Genomic DNA, 17,328 nt, shown 5'->3' with positions numbered 1-17,328 from the left:
ATCTACTGAGCTATTCAATAAAATGTATCTGTATAGCGCCACCTGCTGTTTGTTCTTTTTGTTATTTTAATGTCCACCTCACTGAGGTGGACGCACATGCTCAGTTCCATCATTCAACTGCCTCCTGAGCTGTGATAGGGAGAGAGCTGCAGAAGGAAGAGCATGTCCACTGAGATGCAGCTGGAAGGATACAACCTCCTGAGCTGCCAGCAATGAATGTGGAGATCTCTGGATCCATGTGAGGTACGGGGCTGGTTCTAGCTTTGTTACAGAGAGATAGTCATGTAATGTATGATGTCTGATAACATAAATGTGTGACTTTTGTTGGACTTGTCTCTCTTTATCTGGGTAAAGGCACAGAGACTTTGAAGATGAAAGAGGACCCAGGTTTATAAAGGCATTGGATACTGGAAGGACCAACTTTATATGCTGGGAGGCTCCTGCTCCTATCTAATTGCCTACAGTTCAGGTACAGGGGTAAAGGGCATCTGTCAGCAGTTTTGTGGTGTCCTAACTCAGGTCTACATAAACTAGTAACTGATCTCAGTAAAATGCTGGGTCACTATCTTTAATCGACCCAGCTGCTTTGCTAAAATCTTGTATTGACCAGCTCCAGCGCATGCCGAGGAGTCCTGAATATTCATGAGCTTATGATTTTCTCCGCCCCTGCTGATAATTCAGTTGGGAAAAAAATTGTCAATCAGTGGCGGGGGGCGGGGCTTGGCGGAGAAAGCCAGGAGCTCATGAATCTAAGATTCTTATTTGTTTATATCACAGGCACAAAGAATCCTGATTATACATGTGTGAATATAGTAGCAATCCACCTGGACTCCCAGGCTACATTCACATGACAGTGAAAAATGCCCGTCACACTGCCGTTTTTAGAACCAGTTAAAGGCTATGGACACCTTTGGGGACAATTATTTTTTTTATTATTATTATTGCATTGTACTTATTTTAAGCTAAAAATAATTTTTCAAATTGGTCTTTATTAAAAATGTGGCATCCTTTTTTCTGTACAGAGTTGAGATGCTCTTGTACAGTGATGGTGAACCTTTTAGAGACCGAGTGCCCAAATCGCAACCCAAAACCCACTTATTTATCGTAAAGTGCCAATGGCAATTTAACCTTAATACTTAGGTTTTAATTCAGAAACAAAACACTCGGGACCCACCTACCGGTCAGGATCTGAGAACATCCCACAGAATGAATACCTGTGGTAAGTCCTGATGCATGGACACTAATTATATCTACTAAGGAAATCCTGACTGGTAGGTGGGTCCCAAGTACCGGAGCTGAGAAACCCTGCTTTAAAAAGAAAAACACATTAACAGCTTTCAATGATACAAAAAATAACTTTTCATTGAAAGATAAAACTTTGCAGTGAATGTGATTTTGCTGTTGTTTGCTGACAATGTGTCAAACCTCGGCTCATACTTTGTAAGAGAGCAACACGTGCAGCACTCAGGTCATGGGCGGATTGGAAACTTAAAGTGGCGCAGTAAAAAATTTTTTTAAAAGTGTCCCCATGTTGTAGTTGGGTCCAAATTGGCAAAAGACAGGACAAAACAAGTAAGCAGGGACAACAGAAGTAGGCAGGGACTGCAATTCCGCAGCCCAGCATAACCAAGTACCACAGGGCAGCACAAAATACCGCATCCCCCGACCACAGTATTCACGAGGACGGTAATACAGTTGAGTTCAGGAGAGCACCTGTAGTTGTTGAGCATCAGATCATTATGTACCTGGCCTGCGGCCATCAAGAGGCTTCAGTGGCCCCCTGGGCATCAGCCCACTGGGAAACTTCCCTGTAGGGTCTATGGCCAATCCGCCCCTGACTCAGGTCATCTTACATAGTTACATAGTTAATACAGTTGAAAAAAAGAGATACATCCATCAAGTTCAACCAAGGGATAGGTGGGGATGTGAATCCCAAAACGAAGTGAGACTCAGATTTCTACACGTTTTCATAAGCATTTATGTTTCTTACTTTTAATAATTTGTCTAAACCATTTTTGAAACTGCCCACTGTTCCTGCTGTGACCACGTCCTGAGGAAGTCTATTCCACAGATTGACAGTTCTTACAGTAAAGAAGCTTTGACGCTTCCGGAGACTGAAATTTTTCCTCTCCAGTCGGAGGCAGCGCCCTCTTGTCTTTCAAGCGCATTTTACATGGAACAGTTTTACACTGTATTTTGTGTATTGTCCATTTGTACAGGTTAATCATGTCTCCCCTTAGATGACTCTTCTCAATACTAAATAAATTCAATTCTTTTAATCTTTCTTCATAACTATGACCCTCCAGGCCCCTTATCAGTTTAGTCGCTCTCTTCTGTACTTTTTCCAGCTGCAGTGCGTCCTTTCTATGGACTGGTGCCCAGAACTGAACTGCATATTCCAGATAAGGCCGCACCAACGCTTTGTAAAGTGGTAATATTACATCCCTGCCCCGCGAGTCCATGCCTCGTTTAATGCATGACAATATCCTGGTGGCCTTAGAAGCAGCTGATTGACATTGTGTGCTGTTATTTAATCTACCATCTACAAGGACACCCAACTCCTTCTCTATAAGGGACTCTCCCAGTGTTACATCACCTAGGACAGGGCTGGTCAACCTGCGGCTCTCCAGCTGTTGTAAAACTACAATTCCCACAATGCCCTGCTGTAGGCTGTCTGGGCATGCTGGGAGTTGTAGTTTTGCAACAGCTGGAGAGCCGCAGGTTGGCCAGCCCTGCCCTAGGACATATGAAGCACAGAGATTATTACTACCATATGCATAACTTTACATTTATCCACATTGAACCTCATTTGCCAAGTTGATGCCCAATCACTCAGAGTGTCCCAGTCAGCTTGTAGTTTATGGACATCTTCCATAGACCGCACAGTACTAAACAGCTTAGTGTCATCTGCAGAAATAGAAATGGTGCTATTAATCCCGTCCTCAATATCATTAATAAATAAATGAAATACAAAAGGTCCCAGCACTGAACCTTGGGGTCACCATTTATAACCGGGACCATTCTGAATAGGAATCATTGACCACAACTCTCTGGACACGGTCCTTCAGCCAGTATTCAATCCAATTACAGACTAGACTTTCAAAGCCTATAGGTCCATAATTGCCTGTGGAGGACCTTGATCCTTTTTTGATTATAGGCATCACATTTGCCTTGCGCCAATCACTTGGCTCTGTACCAGTACCTAGAGAATCTTTAAAAATTATAAACAGGGGCACAGCAATGTCTGAACTGATCTGTTAGTTTGTTTCTGGTGTCAGATTTGATATAATTCAAAGCTGAAAACGGCTGATCACAAGCGTAAGATGATCCAACAAACTAAGTAAAGCAATTGCAAGTGCTTTTATTGACTTAAAGGGGTTGTCTCATCATAGACAATGGGGGCATATCGCTAGGATATACCTCCAATGTCTTATAGGTGCGGGTGCGCTGGAACCTGCACCTACACTGATAACGGAGCCCAAAAGTGGTGGAGGGCGCACTACACATATGCAGCCGCCCTCCATTTATTTCTAAGGGGCTGCCGAGCGCTGGCTCGGCTATTTCGGTGAATGGGAGCGGTGGCCGGTCATGTGCAGTGCGCTCCCATTCACTTGTATGGGAAGTGCACTTGGTGGTGGCCGGACCAGAGTCTTCCAGCCACCACTGCAGGGCTCCGTTCCCGATATAGGTGCAGGTCCCAGCGGTGGGGGCATATCCTAGTGATATACCCCCATTGTCTGTGATAAGACAACCCCTTTAGAGTTATTTGGCAGAGAATTCCACACTTTAAGGATTTCATTTGCAGAACTAACTGTGCTTTCCTTTGTCATCCCTTCCATCTTCTCAAGAGTTTCATGCAGGTCATAATTTTTTAGCTCAATTTGCGGACTTCCTAAATCTAACCAGTGTAAGCGGGAAAGATCAAGTTCTTCAAATTTGGCTTTAGCTGAAGCAGTAAGAAAACACAGGGTTGTCTCCATCTTACGGAACTGTAAAAATCTTTTACTAAAATTCACCTTTGCAGCTGCTAGAAAAATTCCTGGTTTCCTGGTGGTTTGTAGGATCGTATGCAAATGATTTTTTAGATTTTCTAAATATTTCAGCTGCCCACTTTCAAGGTCTCTTTCAAAAACCTGTAGTTTTCTCTCAAATGTTTTGTTATCACAAAACATCCTTTCTGCTGTCTTCCCTACACCTTAGTAACATAGTACATAAGGCCGAAAAAAAGACATTTGTCCATCCAGTTCGGCCTGTCATCCTGCAAGTTGATCCAGAGGAAGACAAAAAAAAAACTGTGAGGTAGAAGCCAATTTTCCCCACTTTAGGGGAATAAAAAATTCCTTCCCGACTCCAATCAGGCAATCAGAATAACTCCCTGGGTCAACGACCTCTCTCTAGTAGCTATAGCCTGTAATATTATTAAGCTCCAGAAACACATCCAGGCCCCTCTTGAATTCCTTTATTGTACTCACCATCACCACCTCCTCAGGCAGAGAGCTCCATAGTCTCACCGCTCTTACCGTAAAGAATCCTCTTCTATGTTTGTGTACAAACCTTCTTTCCTCCAGACGCAGAGGATGTCCCCTCGTCACAGTCAGATGTTTGTTCAGTACATTGAAGTGTAGTGTAAAATCTGTAAAAAAAACATGAGGTTGGTAAGCCAGGCCATATTAGTGAGCTGTGGGTATTCCAGCCTAATTTCCTCCAAACAGGCTACAAATCTCTCCAGGACTCGTCCTCTGCTCAGCCGCTGTCAGACATGGGATTAAGCCGGTTCTACAGATCCGGTTGTTAAAATTACAGCTGGATCGGAGAAACAGCTGAATCCCGATCCTGTGCGACGGGAGATGAGCGCTTGCATTGTGGAAGCGCTCATCTCCCTACATTCACCTGTATCACCAACTGGCACATCCTTGGGGACACTATGGGGGGCATCTACTGGGGACATTGCTGGCACATGGGGGACACTATAGGGGCATCTACTGGCACATCCTTGGGGACACTATGGGGGGCATCTACTGGGGACATTGCTGGCACATGGGGGACACTATGGGGGCATCTACTGGCACATCCTGGGGGGCATCTACTGGGGACATTGCTGGCACATGGGGGACACTATGGGGGCATCTACTGGCACATCCTTGGGGACACTATGGGGGGCATCTACTGGGGACATTGCTGGCACATGGGGGACACTATGGGGGCATCTACTGGGGGCATTGCTGGCACATGGGTACACTATGGGGGCATCTACTGGCACATCCTTGGGGACACTATGGGGGGCATCTACTGGGGACATTGCTGGCACATGGGGGACACTATGGGGGGCATCTACTGGGGACATTGCTGGCACATGGGGGACACTATGGGGGGCATCTACTGGGGACATTGCTGGCACATGGGGGACATCTATTGGGGACATTGCTGGCACATGGGGGGCATCTACTGGGGACATTGCTGGCACATGGGGGGCACTGCTGGCATATGGGGACACTATGGGGGCATCTTCTGGCACATCCTTGGGGACACTATGGGGGGCATCTACTAGGGACATTGCTGGCACATGTGGACATTATGGGGGCATCAAGGTAGGAGGAGGATGGAAAAGTAGGAACCTAAGATGTCTTTTGTCAAACTGCAGAGACGAGAGATGGGTGAAAAATCATCATGGTGGTCTGCTCTCAAAGGAGAAGATGAAGAAAGAGAAGGTCTGCATCAGAGGAGAAGTCACTTGATGTAAGATTTATATGGTGCTGTATTCTGGATAGTGGATATGTATAAAAAAAGAAAGAAAAACAGTGGATGTGGTTACCAAACACCACCAAAGTACAAATAATGCACAACAGGTGGAAAGGAACCAGAGGCGCCAGAGATAATGGACAGAAGTATAGAGATGGTGGATAGTAAGTAATGCTAGAAAAGAAGGCAGCCTGAGATAGTGTTAGCGATGCTATACACTTAATGGTCAAATGCAGAGATGGGTCAAGGGTAGGCCGTGTGTACCTGAAACATCCACAAAAGGAGTCTCAAGACGGCCTTATCCCCACCCCAAAAAAGAAAACAATAAACAAAATTTGGCACCACTCTTAGTAAACGATGATGATAATAATATTGAAATTAATATTAAAAGCCCACAGGTGAACCATAAATATCACGTGCATATATTGGCGTATCGACCACACAATGCGCCGATAATGTTTAGGAAGATACCAAAGCACGCATACTATTGTCAGTAATATGGGCTTGGTTGCTAAATAAAAACCACAACTAAAATTATTAAATCATAAATCAAAAAAATATAAGAAATTGAAAATTAAAAAAAATCAAGATTGTGTACAATCCTGATGCACTCACTTCACAGGGGGGTGTGCCACCAGGATAAAGCTCGAGACACCTGGAGCAGAAACCCCCCCAGCCAAGGTCGCCTGTAGTATGTAGAAGATCTGACGTCAGCGCTCCAGTTGTACCAAGTTGGATAAATACGGCACACGGAATAGCGATTCTTCGTCAATCTTTTATTTAAATAAATTGGCTCAACGCGTTTCGGGGAGAGACAGTAGTCCCCTTCATCAGGAGCAGAATATATATATATATATATATAACACATTGACAACAGTACAACCTATATAATGCAAAAATTCCCGCTTAAAACCTTCTACTTCCGGTTTCGGAAGCAAACCGGAAGTGGTGCGTTCCACTGTGGAACGCATGTAGTATCCAGACCTCTTTTGGCCCAAGTGTCTAAATAGAAAGAATAACTCATCTGGCGGCCAATAGTACATATTAGTAGTAGAATAATATATTATAAAAGATATATATATAAAAAATATATAAAGTATATTTAGGAGCAAGTGTGCCTCGGCAGGACCGGAACTCAATCCACTTCCGGTGAGCCGAGGTGGAGCGCATCCCTTGGAGAGCAGTGTGACCGGAAGTCACCGTGAAACGCATCCCTTGGAACGCAGTGCGGCCGGAAGTAAGCTGACTTCCGGTCCGACTGAGGTATGATCGCGTTGGTGGAACGCAGAAATTCACAGCGCACATGCACCTGACCCTGCTCGGGAGTGGGGTTCCTATACCTAATCATGACAGGAAAATACTAAAAAAAAAGGGGGAATTTATAGAATGATAATAAAAATAAATAAATGAATGAGTAAATGAGTGTTTATACATGAATTGGATTGAATATTTCCAGGATGAGTAGATGAATGAGAATGGACTGAATGTAAATAAATACAGAACATCTATGGATTATGTATTGATGAGGGGGTAGGGTCAAATATACGAATATAAAATAAGTTATACATATATAGAATAGGTTAAGATTCGTGTCGTTATGAATGATATTTACTATTAGAGTAGACAGCTACAGGACACTGGGATGCTAAAACTCTTTCCTTTACCATAAAATAAAGTTTCAATACTAGACCTATAAAAATGTGGTATACAGTCATAAAAATATGAATGTACTAAGATAATAAATATATGTATATATATAATAAAAATAAGATTATATATATATATATATATATATATATAAAAATAAATAAATAAAACCCATTTTCTTTAATAATTAGTGTACTCTAGTGACTCATTCAAACCGAAAGGTGTCAGGGTATTAAGTTTAAAAATCCAAAACATTTCTTTTCTGCATAGTGTTTGGTAGGCGTGAGGGATCCATTCGAGTGGGGTAACTCTTAATAGGGATGGATCGCCATCGTGATGAAGTGAAAAATGACGGGATACACTATGGGTAACTACTTTACGTCTTATGTTTGAACGATGATTGTTCATCCTTTCTCTCAGACATTGTGTTGTTCTACCTACATATAGAAGGTCACATGGGCATTGAAGGAGGTAAATAACATTTGTGGTGCTGCAGTTCATAGTGTGACGTAGTATGATTTGTTCTCTAGGTGGTGGTAGTGGGACTTGTTTTACGCAACGGATAATGGCACAGCATTTACATCTTTTAGTGCCACATTTGGATGAACCTAATTTTGAGTGTGCTTTCATTGTTTTAGTACATTGGGGTATAGGAGGGATGAGGTCTTGAGTCAATTTCGGATAAGAAGGTGCTATAATGTTTTTTATAGTACGGGCTTTCCTGTAGGTAAGATTTGAAAATTTCGGGATTGTTTTGCCTATAATGGGGTCTTTTAGGAGGATATTCCAATGTTTGTTGAGGATCTTTCTAATCTGAAAGTGTTGGGAATTGTAGCGTGTTACAAGGTTAAATTTCGCAATCGTGTGTTCACTTTGTTTCTTCACCTTCCCTATCAAACTTTCCTTTTGACTTATTCCCAAAACCCTATTCTCTGATTCCCTTAATAGATTCTTGGGGTAGCCTTTGTCTGAAAATCTCTTTTTGATGATGGCAAGCTGGTCTTTCAATACTCCATCGTCCGAACAGTTTCTCCGGATTCGTCGCATCTGGCTATATGGAATGTTATTTTTCCATCTCTTGTGATGGCAGCTCTTGAAATCGAGATAACTGTTTGTATCCACCTTTTTAAAATGTGTTCTGGTGGTAATACTATCATTAATAATCTCTAGGTCCAAGTCTAGAAACGTGGCCTTGGAGGAATCATGTTCAAGGGTGAACGTGATGTTCCAAGTGTTTATATTGATATTGTTGACGAATTGTACCAAAGCATCAGATTCTCCATCCCATATGAGGATCAAATCGTCAATATACCTCTTATAAAATGTAATGTTCAGGTGGGTAAGCAAACAATGTTCTTTCGTACCCATTGCTGTCCCGTTACATTGTTGGTAAATCGTGTCCTGAAAATTGAAATAGTTATGGTTTAAAATAAACTGTATGGATTCTAAAATAAAGTTTCTCTGGGATAAGGGCATCGCCTGGTCAGTGGTAAGTGTATTTTCAATCGCTCGTATCCCTAGTGAATGGGTGATGTTACTGTATAGGGAGCTGACATCTAGTGTGGCCAAAATTATCCAATATAGATATCAGGTGGGACGTATCACGTAGATACGATGGTAGTTGAAGGACATACCTCTGTAGAATTCCATCTACATAGTCAGAGAGATTAGAAGTTAGGGACCCTACTCCTTATATGATGGGTCTCCCTGGTGGTTTCTCTAAAGATTTATGGATCTTTGGCAAGAAATAAAATCGTGCCAGAGTGGGGTGGGCTGTTTTGAGGAATTGGCTCACCTTTTTATCAATAATACCCAATCTATGCCCTTCATCAACCAATATGGTTAATTGTTTGGTGTATTTTTTTGTCGGATCAGAGGGGAGGATATCATAATAGGTCTTATCTGAAAGAATACGTAGAGATTCTGCTATGTAAAAGGAGGCATCCATGAGTACTATCCCTCCCCCTTTATCGGCACTCTTGATTACAATGTCCTTATTGCCCGTAAGGATCTGTAGGGCCTTAGATAATTGGGGGCTTAGATTATTGAGTCCGGTTGTCCGTGATTGTTTAATGAATGACTCTCTAAAGTCTGCTATTACTATATTATAAAAACTTTCTATGTGTGGCCCTTTGCTTTCCAAAGGGTAAAAGGTGGATTTTAGTCTTAAATTGGATGGAATGGGGGCCAGTGAAGAACTAGAGTTGGAATTCGTTGAGTCATCTAGATGGTTTGTCGCTATAGATGGAGCGCTTGTATTTTCTTGTGATTTCGAAGCGGTCGAGGGTATTATAGCATGGTCGACTATGGGAGTTTCTATTTTCTGTGAAAGGTTTTTCATAGTGAAATGCCGATGTAATGTGAGTTTACCTATAAATTGATTTAAATCTATGAAGAGTTCAAAGAGATCCGGTTGATTGGTGGGACAAAATGAAAGGCCCTTACTCAATAGTTCTATCTCGTTCTTATTGAGAGTGTGTTTAGACAGATTGAATATACCCCCCCTATCGTCGAGTGTTTTATGATCGCCAATCTCCTTAATATCGATCTTTGTTAGTGCTTGGGTTTCAGTTTTTTGTTTACGGGGGCGTTGTTTTCTGCTTCCTCTACATCCTCGGTATCTGTGTTTCGTCTTTTTTTCTTCAGACTGGACACTGGAGTGTAAAAATGTGTAATTTTTAACGTCCGGGATGTCAGTGGGGTGCTCAATTGTGGTGAATCTGTGGAGAGGGCTAGTGGACTGAGGGCTAAAAAACTGTTGAATAGCTTTCTGGATGGGGGTACTACGGGTCCCTTCTGAGCTGTTGGTGAGATCTGTTCTAAAAAAGGAGAACTTTCTGTGAGACGGAAGGGCTAAAAAATCGACAGGGCTAGATAATGACACTGAATGAGTTGAAATGTTGGAGGGATCATTAGATGGGGATGAAGAGTTATTTTCCAGAGGTTTCTCAATAGAAGTGGTGACAATAGATAGTGACACTGAGTGAGTGGAAATGTTAGAAAAATCATTGGATGGGGATGAAGAGTTGTTCTCTGGAAGTTTATCCATGGAAGTGGTGTCAATATCAGTTAGATTCACATCTAGCGTATTGGGCCCAGATAATTGTGTTGGTGTTTCAGAAACTAGGGGTAATGTTCGGAGACTTTTACTTGTTTTTTTGTGGAAGAAAGTGTTACTGGAAGAACTGCTCAACGTGGAGGATTTAGCACTGCACAGCTGTCCAGACAAAATGTGTTTGTCCGTACAGTTATCCAAATGTTGGGTTCGAGGTATTGAATCCGTACAATTGGCTGTCTGTCTCCCAGTTAGGGAATTGGCCACAGACGTATTATCGCGATGAGTAGGCTGTCCAAGTGGTTTCGGAGAAGGGATCTTATTGAATTTAGAATCAACCACTTTGTGGGGCTTCGTACGACTGTTGTAAATAGTTCTTGTAGGTATCCATATTTTATTATTCTGCAAAGTGTGGTCAGAGGGGTCATACAGGGGAATATCTCTCTTAGTTGATATGTTGCTGTGGACATAAGTAGAATTTTTTCTGTTGTATAGGTTTTAGATGATTTTTTCTTTCCCATATTCTAATGTTATCATTTCTATAGTCTGCCAGGTCTCTTAGGAGTGTATTCTGGATAGCACAGAATATAATATGTCTGCAAATATGTATTTAGTGCTCGGTACAAATGTGTATAAAATGTATATGGTGTAGGTAAATCTACTGTAAGTGTAGCCTAGGGGTCAATTATATACTGTATGGTGTATATTGTATATGTGATTATGTGAGTGTAGTGTCTATATAATCTGTTTATGTATGCATACCTCCCAACCATCCCAGATCTGGCATAACTACTGTGTGGGGGGCACAATGGAGAGTAAGCAGGGTTGGGACATGTACAGATAGACATTGGGAGGAGTTAGAGGTGTGGGCCAGCCCTGTAAAAAAAAACTTCACGCGACACTGATAGTTTAGCTCCTTAGGCCCCTTTCACACGGGCGAGTATTCTGCGCGGATGCGATGCGTGAGGTGAACACATTGCACCCGCACTGAATCCCGACCCATTCATTTCTATGGGGCTATTCACATTAGGGCTGCGCATCTTCACTCGTCTCACGATTCGATGCGATTACGATTATCAAGTCCACGATTCGATTCGGCGATGCATCACGATGCATCAAGATTATTACCCAAGTCCCCTTGTTTTTCAATTTTACATCAAAAAATTAATTCAATCAGTCAGAAATTGCACAAAAATATTTATTTGTATCTGCTATTTAAACAAATCATACCAAGTTCCCTGCATATCATATAGCAAAGTCTGAATGAACAAAACAGTGCAGCAGACAACAGTATTTATTTAAAACAGTACTGTCAGTGTCTCTGTAACATTAAACTGTTGTGCTGGCCTGGCTGGTGCAGTTAGTTTATAAGTTTTACAATAGTTTTACCATATAATATATATTATATATTATATAATATTAAACAGTACCTACAAAAAAAGGAGCACTTCAGTTCCTGACTGTAAAACATCACAGTGAGTCAGTGAACTTATAACACAGTCAGTGACTGTGTTATAGGTTCACTCACTGTGATGTTTGCCAGTCAGGAACTGTCTGTCACACAGTGTGTTCAAGTTGTCTGTGTTGCAGAACTTGCTGGTTCACCGTGATTGTTTTGGCAGCAGGAGCAGCACCACCACCAGCACCACCACCAGCACCAGATGGGTAGTACGTCTAGATCAGTGCTATAAGCTCTCAGAGTTGTCACTTTACAGAAAACGTTACCTGCACTGAGCACTCAGCAAGCACTCTACCACGATACATCAACTGAAGCCAAGCCATGGCACCATTAGAGGAAGCTGGAAAATCCTTGACAGAATACATTTTCAACTGAATCTGAAAACCTTGGACAAATCTTTATGGGATCACAAACACACACCACAGAATACCAGAAAAAAAATAAACACACAACCTCCTCACTGAATCATAATGGTAAAGGGCAGGCCACAGGACGGGCAATGTGGCACAGCCACCATAGTCAGACATGATGTCAGAAGGTCGGTGTGTGTTTTTTTGGTTTGTGTGAATGTGTATTTGTGTGATCCAATAAAGATTTACTCCAGGTTTTAAGTTTCAATTTATTCTTTCAATAATTTGCCTTCCTCTGGTGGCTTGGCGGGCGTCAGTTGTCTTTAATCAAATAAAAATTGACATTCAAAAGATAGACAGACAGTACATCAAGTTAGAAAATTCAATGGAATGGACACATTTTTGAAGATTGTGTCCGACACAATCTTAAAAAATAATACCATTCTCCCCAGTGCTAGAAATTGAAAAGCTTGTCGTCACACAGTGACTTAACAGAAAATTTTACCTGCACTCTACCACGCATAGTCGCATACACCAACTGAAGCCAAGCCACGCCACCATTAGAGGAAGCTGGAAAATCCTTGACCGAAAAAATTGGCAACTGAATCTGAAAACCTTGGACAAATCTTTATGGGATCACAGTCACCACAGAATACCAAAAAAAAAAAAGAAAACACACACATGACACTGGATAATGATTGGTAAAGGGCAGGCCACAGCAGGTCAGACAGACAAGCGGGCAATGTGGCACAGCCACAGACAACATGAGGTCAGGTAGGTGTGTTTTTTTTGTTTTTTTTTTTGGTTTGTGTGATCCAATAAAGATTTACTCCAGGTTTTAAGTTTCAATTTATTCTTTCAAGGATTTGCCTTCCTCTGGTGGCTTGGCGGGCGTCAGTTGTCTGGAATTAAATACAGAATTCTTTTGGTTGAAGGTTAAACCCCTAAACAGAGTCAGAAATTCACAGAGCATGACAGACACATTGGGAAAACACCAAAAAACACGTCAGTGTAAAAATACAAAATGGATCGGACGGACAGTCGCATAATAGAAAACCATTCTCCATCTCCTCTCCACTCCAGTGCTGCTAAAAGCTAGAATAATATCATATATTCTCATTAATCATCACAGTGAACTTAGAATATATGATATTATACAATTACAAATATACATATTATAACAAAATGTTACATTCATTGATCGTTTGCAATTGCCACGACCTGGCGACCACTGCCAGTCACCTGCAGGCGGTCACTGCCAGTCTGACTGCCAGTGCCACGACGGCACCCCACCAGTCAGTCAGTCACAGTGACTGAGTGCGTTCCGTTGAGGACGAGAGTGGCATAACTGGCGTTAACCGTTAAGTAACTGGTCTTGTTGACAATGACAGGGATGGAGTTGGAGTAACTCGTCGTGAGGGAGGGGTGGGGAGGAAAAAGGGAAAGGGGAGGAAAAAGGGAAAGGGGAGGAAAAAGGGAAAGGGGGGGGAGGGAAAGGGGAAGGGGGGGAGGAAAGAGGGAAGGGGGGAGGGAAAGGGGAAGGGGGGAGGGAAAGGGGGGGGAGAAAGAAAGACACAGAGACAGACAGACACAGAGACAGACAGACACAGAGACAGACACTCACAGAGACAGACACTCACAGAGACAGACACAGAGACAGTCAGACAGACACAGAGACACAGACAGACACAGAGACACAGACAGACAGACACAGAGAGACACAGACATACACACAGAGACAGACACAGAGACAGACACAGAGAGCGGTAAACGGAAAAAGAGATAGAGAGACTGAGAGGGAGACAGAACGAGAGATAGGGAGACGGAAAGAGAGATAGAGAAAGACAGAAAAAAGGAGAGAAAGAAAGAAAAGAAAGAGAAAGGAGAGAAAGAATGAGGTAAAATTGAGGAAAGGACTAGTAGGACTAGGAGCCGGAGGAGAGGAAAAGTTCTCCTCCTTTCCTCCTCTAGTCTCTCCCCTTTCCTTCTCTCTCTCTCTCCCCTTCTTTCCTTCTCTTGGAGAAGGAAAGAGGGAGAGGGAGGAAGGAAAGAATGAGGGAGAGGGAGGAAGGAAAGAATGAGGAGAGAGGGAGGAAGGAAAGAATGAGGAGAGAGGGAGGAAGGAAAGAAAGAAAGAATGAGGAGAGAGGGAGGAAGGAAAGAAAGAAAGAATGAGGAGAGAGGGAGGAAGGAAAGAATGAGGAGAGAGGGAGGAAAGAAGGAGGAGAGAGGGGAAAAAAAGGAAAGGAGGAGAGAGAGGGAAAAAGGGGAGGGAGAGGGAAAGGGAAAAGGGGAGGGAAAGGGAAAAGGGGAGGGAAAGGGAAAAGGGGAGGGAAAAGGGGAAGGGAAAAGGGAAGGGGAAGGGGGAAAAGGGGAGGGGAAGGGAAAAGGGGAGTCTGGCAGGGGAGACAGAGAAATAAAAAATTTCAGTGGCAGAGACAATGCTATAAACAAAATCTATAAAATTAAAAACACTGCTCAGCATTTGGGAACATGTAGATTTTTCTGTAAGAACACCAATTGATCTACATGGTCTGGTTTGAGGGCGCTTCTTTTTGCAGTTACCACATCTCCTGCAGTGGAGAAAACCCGCTCTGCAGACACGCTTGTACCTGGGATACACAAGTATTGCTTTGACAGCCGAGAAAGGAGGGGAAATATGACCTCATGCTCACGCCACCAGTTCAAAGGGTCCTCAGTGAGAGGCAGAGGTGGGGCTTTACAATAGTTTTCCATTTCCTCTTCAGCCTTGCCATAGGGGGTCTTTTTGGGTTCTATTGTACCTTCAGTGTCAGTGAAAGACTGTCCCAGCAAACTCACGAGCAGCGATCTGGCCTTTTTGGGAGGAGATGGTGGAGAATGGTTGTCTTCGATGGGTGAACTGTCCTCTTCTTCCAGAGTTCGTTTTCTTCTAGGCACTTGATGATCCTCTTGTGTCCTCTCACTCTCATCTGATGTAATCTGTGTTTGAACAAAAAAGAAACGGAAAAAAAACAATAAGTAAAAACACAAATGTCAATGCCTTTGATTCTGATGGGGTGATGAAAAAGCACAGGAAACGGACAGTACAGTTCCCGCACCGCATCAGATTCAGAAGCGTGGTAGTGCTACTGTCGTTTCAAGAAGAAACATGATGGAATTCTTCAAATTAATTTAATTACCTCCAAGGATGCAGCTTCCTCAGTGACTCCTTTAAATATCTCCAATCTTTCTTCATCTGTGAGGATGAAAGGCAGTCCCTTAAAGCGAGGATCCAGTGCAGAGGCTGTATGAAGGATCTTCTTCTCGGCCTCACTGCTGTACCTCTTCTGGAGATCTGTTCTAATAGAATTCTTGATCTCATGGATCATGGGTGTGTCTCCCATCGTGTCTGTCATGCTCTGGAGAAGTTGTGCATTTATAGGGGCAATGAGAGAAACTGTTGGATTGCGCTCTTCTGACATCAGCATGGTTGCATCCTTCATTGGCTTTAATGCACTCACGGCGTCCTCTGCATTTGACACATCTGTTTCGTTTAGAGTGCAGAGATCGGACTCTCCTCTTCTGACTTCTGGAGACAGCAAGGTGGCACAGACTGCAGGTTGTTGTTCCAAGAACCTCTCGACCATGTCGTATGCACTGTTCCATCTTGTTGCCACATCAGTTATCAGCTTATGATTCTTCAGGCCAAGACATTTCTGTTTCTCTTTTAGACAGTGGCTTGCTCTAGTGCTGCGGTGAAAGAATGTGGATATCCGACGTACTCTGCCAAGAAGCCTAGAGAGAGTGGCCACTTTCAACGCTCGCTGGGATGCAAGATTCAGTGTATGGGCGAAGCATTTCACATGGGGGAATTTTCCAACTTGAGCTGCAACTATCATGTTTGACGCGTTGTCGGTCACAAGCACTACAGATTTATCGGACAGCTGCCATTCTTCCACAACATGAGAAAGTAGCTCTGCCAGATGAGCACCCGTGTGAGACTCATAAATGGCTCTCGTTTGCAGTACATGCGACAAAATCTGCCAGTCCTTACTAACGTAATGTGCTGTTATTGTAACATAAGACTCTGTCGTGACTGAAGTCCAGGAATCACACGTTATTGCGACTCGACTTGCTTGGCTCATTGATGCAATTATCTTAGCTTTGGTTTCGTGGTAGAGTGCAGGTATGACGTTTTCTGTAAAGTGACTTCGTGACGGGATCTTGTAACGCGGCTCTATCGTCTTCAAAAGGTAGCGAAACCCACTGTTTTCCACAACAGAGTAAGGGCGCAGGTCCTTCGCTATGAAAGCTGCCACAGCTTTTGTTATTCTCTTTACCTTTTCAGAGTTGGGCGGCAAAGTTGACTGTAACATTGCATCAATTCTTGGCTGATCTGGGTTCATTTCCTTGGTGGTGGTGGTGGTGGTAGGTTTTAGCATTTCTGGGTGAAAACGGCTGACGTGGTTTCTCAGATTAGTAGTATTCCCTAGATATTTAATTTTTGTGTGACAGATTTTACACACAGCGTATGACTTGTCCAATTCGTGCTTCCTACTTTTTTCATAAAAGCCAAAATGTTCCCAGATGTTTGCTTTTAAAAAGCTAGGTGCATTTTTTATCTCTCGTTCCTTTTGTTCTACTTCTGCCATTTTTATTTACTAGCAAATGCAATGCATGCCAGGCATCTATGTGAATTTGTGAGTAGGGATGACACAAGTCTTGACGTGACGATGATGTTGTCAAACTCTGTCAGTTTAAAAAAAATTAAAAAAAATTTGAGTGACTAAGCCTAAAGCCTGCCACGAGATCAACAGAAAAAGTAACACGTTTCTTTCTAGTATGTATGTAATTGTATGATATGTAAAATCCTCATTTATTATTCTACCCCCCACACACGCAGTTAGTCGCAGTCGCTGTCAAGTGTCAACTATCATTATTCATCATGTGTAAAAGAAAAAATGCGCCCTGGCCCCTCATCTCGTCTGCCGCCGGTGGTTGGTCAACTCAACTGGTGGTCATGGTCATTGGTCAATGCATTGGCATTGCAATGGTCACAGTCTCAGAGAGTCAGCGACAGCCGGTCACGTTATATCGCACTCTCTCTCCTTCTCCAA

The 17,328-nt window shown here is 42.8% G+C and overlaps 1 protein-coding gene across 1 annotated transcript; it reads right to left on the bottom strand.

Annotated features, from left to right (window-relative positions):
• Nucleotides 1–14,728: 14,728 nt before the first annotated feature.
• LOC121002360 (E3 SUMO-protein ligase ZBED1-like) lies at nucleotides 14,729–16,972 on the bottom strand. Its single transcript, XM_040433824.1, has 2 exons — nucleotides 15,412–16,972; nucleotides 14,729–15,211 (listed from the first exon to the last, which is right to left on the bottom strand). The coding sequence occupies exons 1-2, from the start codon at nucleotides 16,861–16,863 to the stop codon at nucleotides 14,729–14,731; spliced, it is 1,935 nt and encodes a 644-aa protein (XP_040289758.1). The 5' UTR covers nucleotides 16,864–16,972.
• Between the last annotated feature and the right edge of the window lie 356 nt (nucleotides 16,973–17,328).

The sequence above is a fragment of the Bufo bufo genome, chromosome 5, assembly GCF_905171765.1.
Source record: "Bufo bufo chromosome 5, aBufBuf1.1, whole genome shotgun sequence".
In the NCBI taxonomy this organism is placed as follows: Eukaryota; Metazoa; Chordata; class Amphibia; order Anura; family Bufonidae; genus Bufo; species Bufo bufo.
Note: the sequence above shows the minus strand (reverse complement) of the source record. Positions and strands in the feature narration are given on the sequence as shown.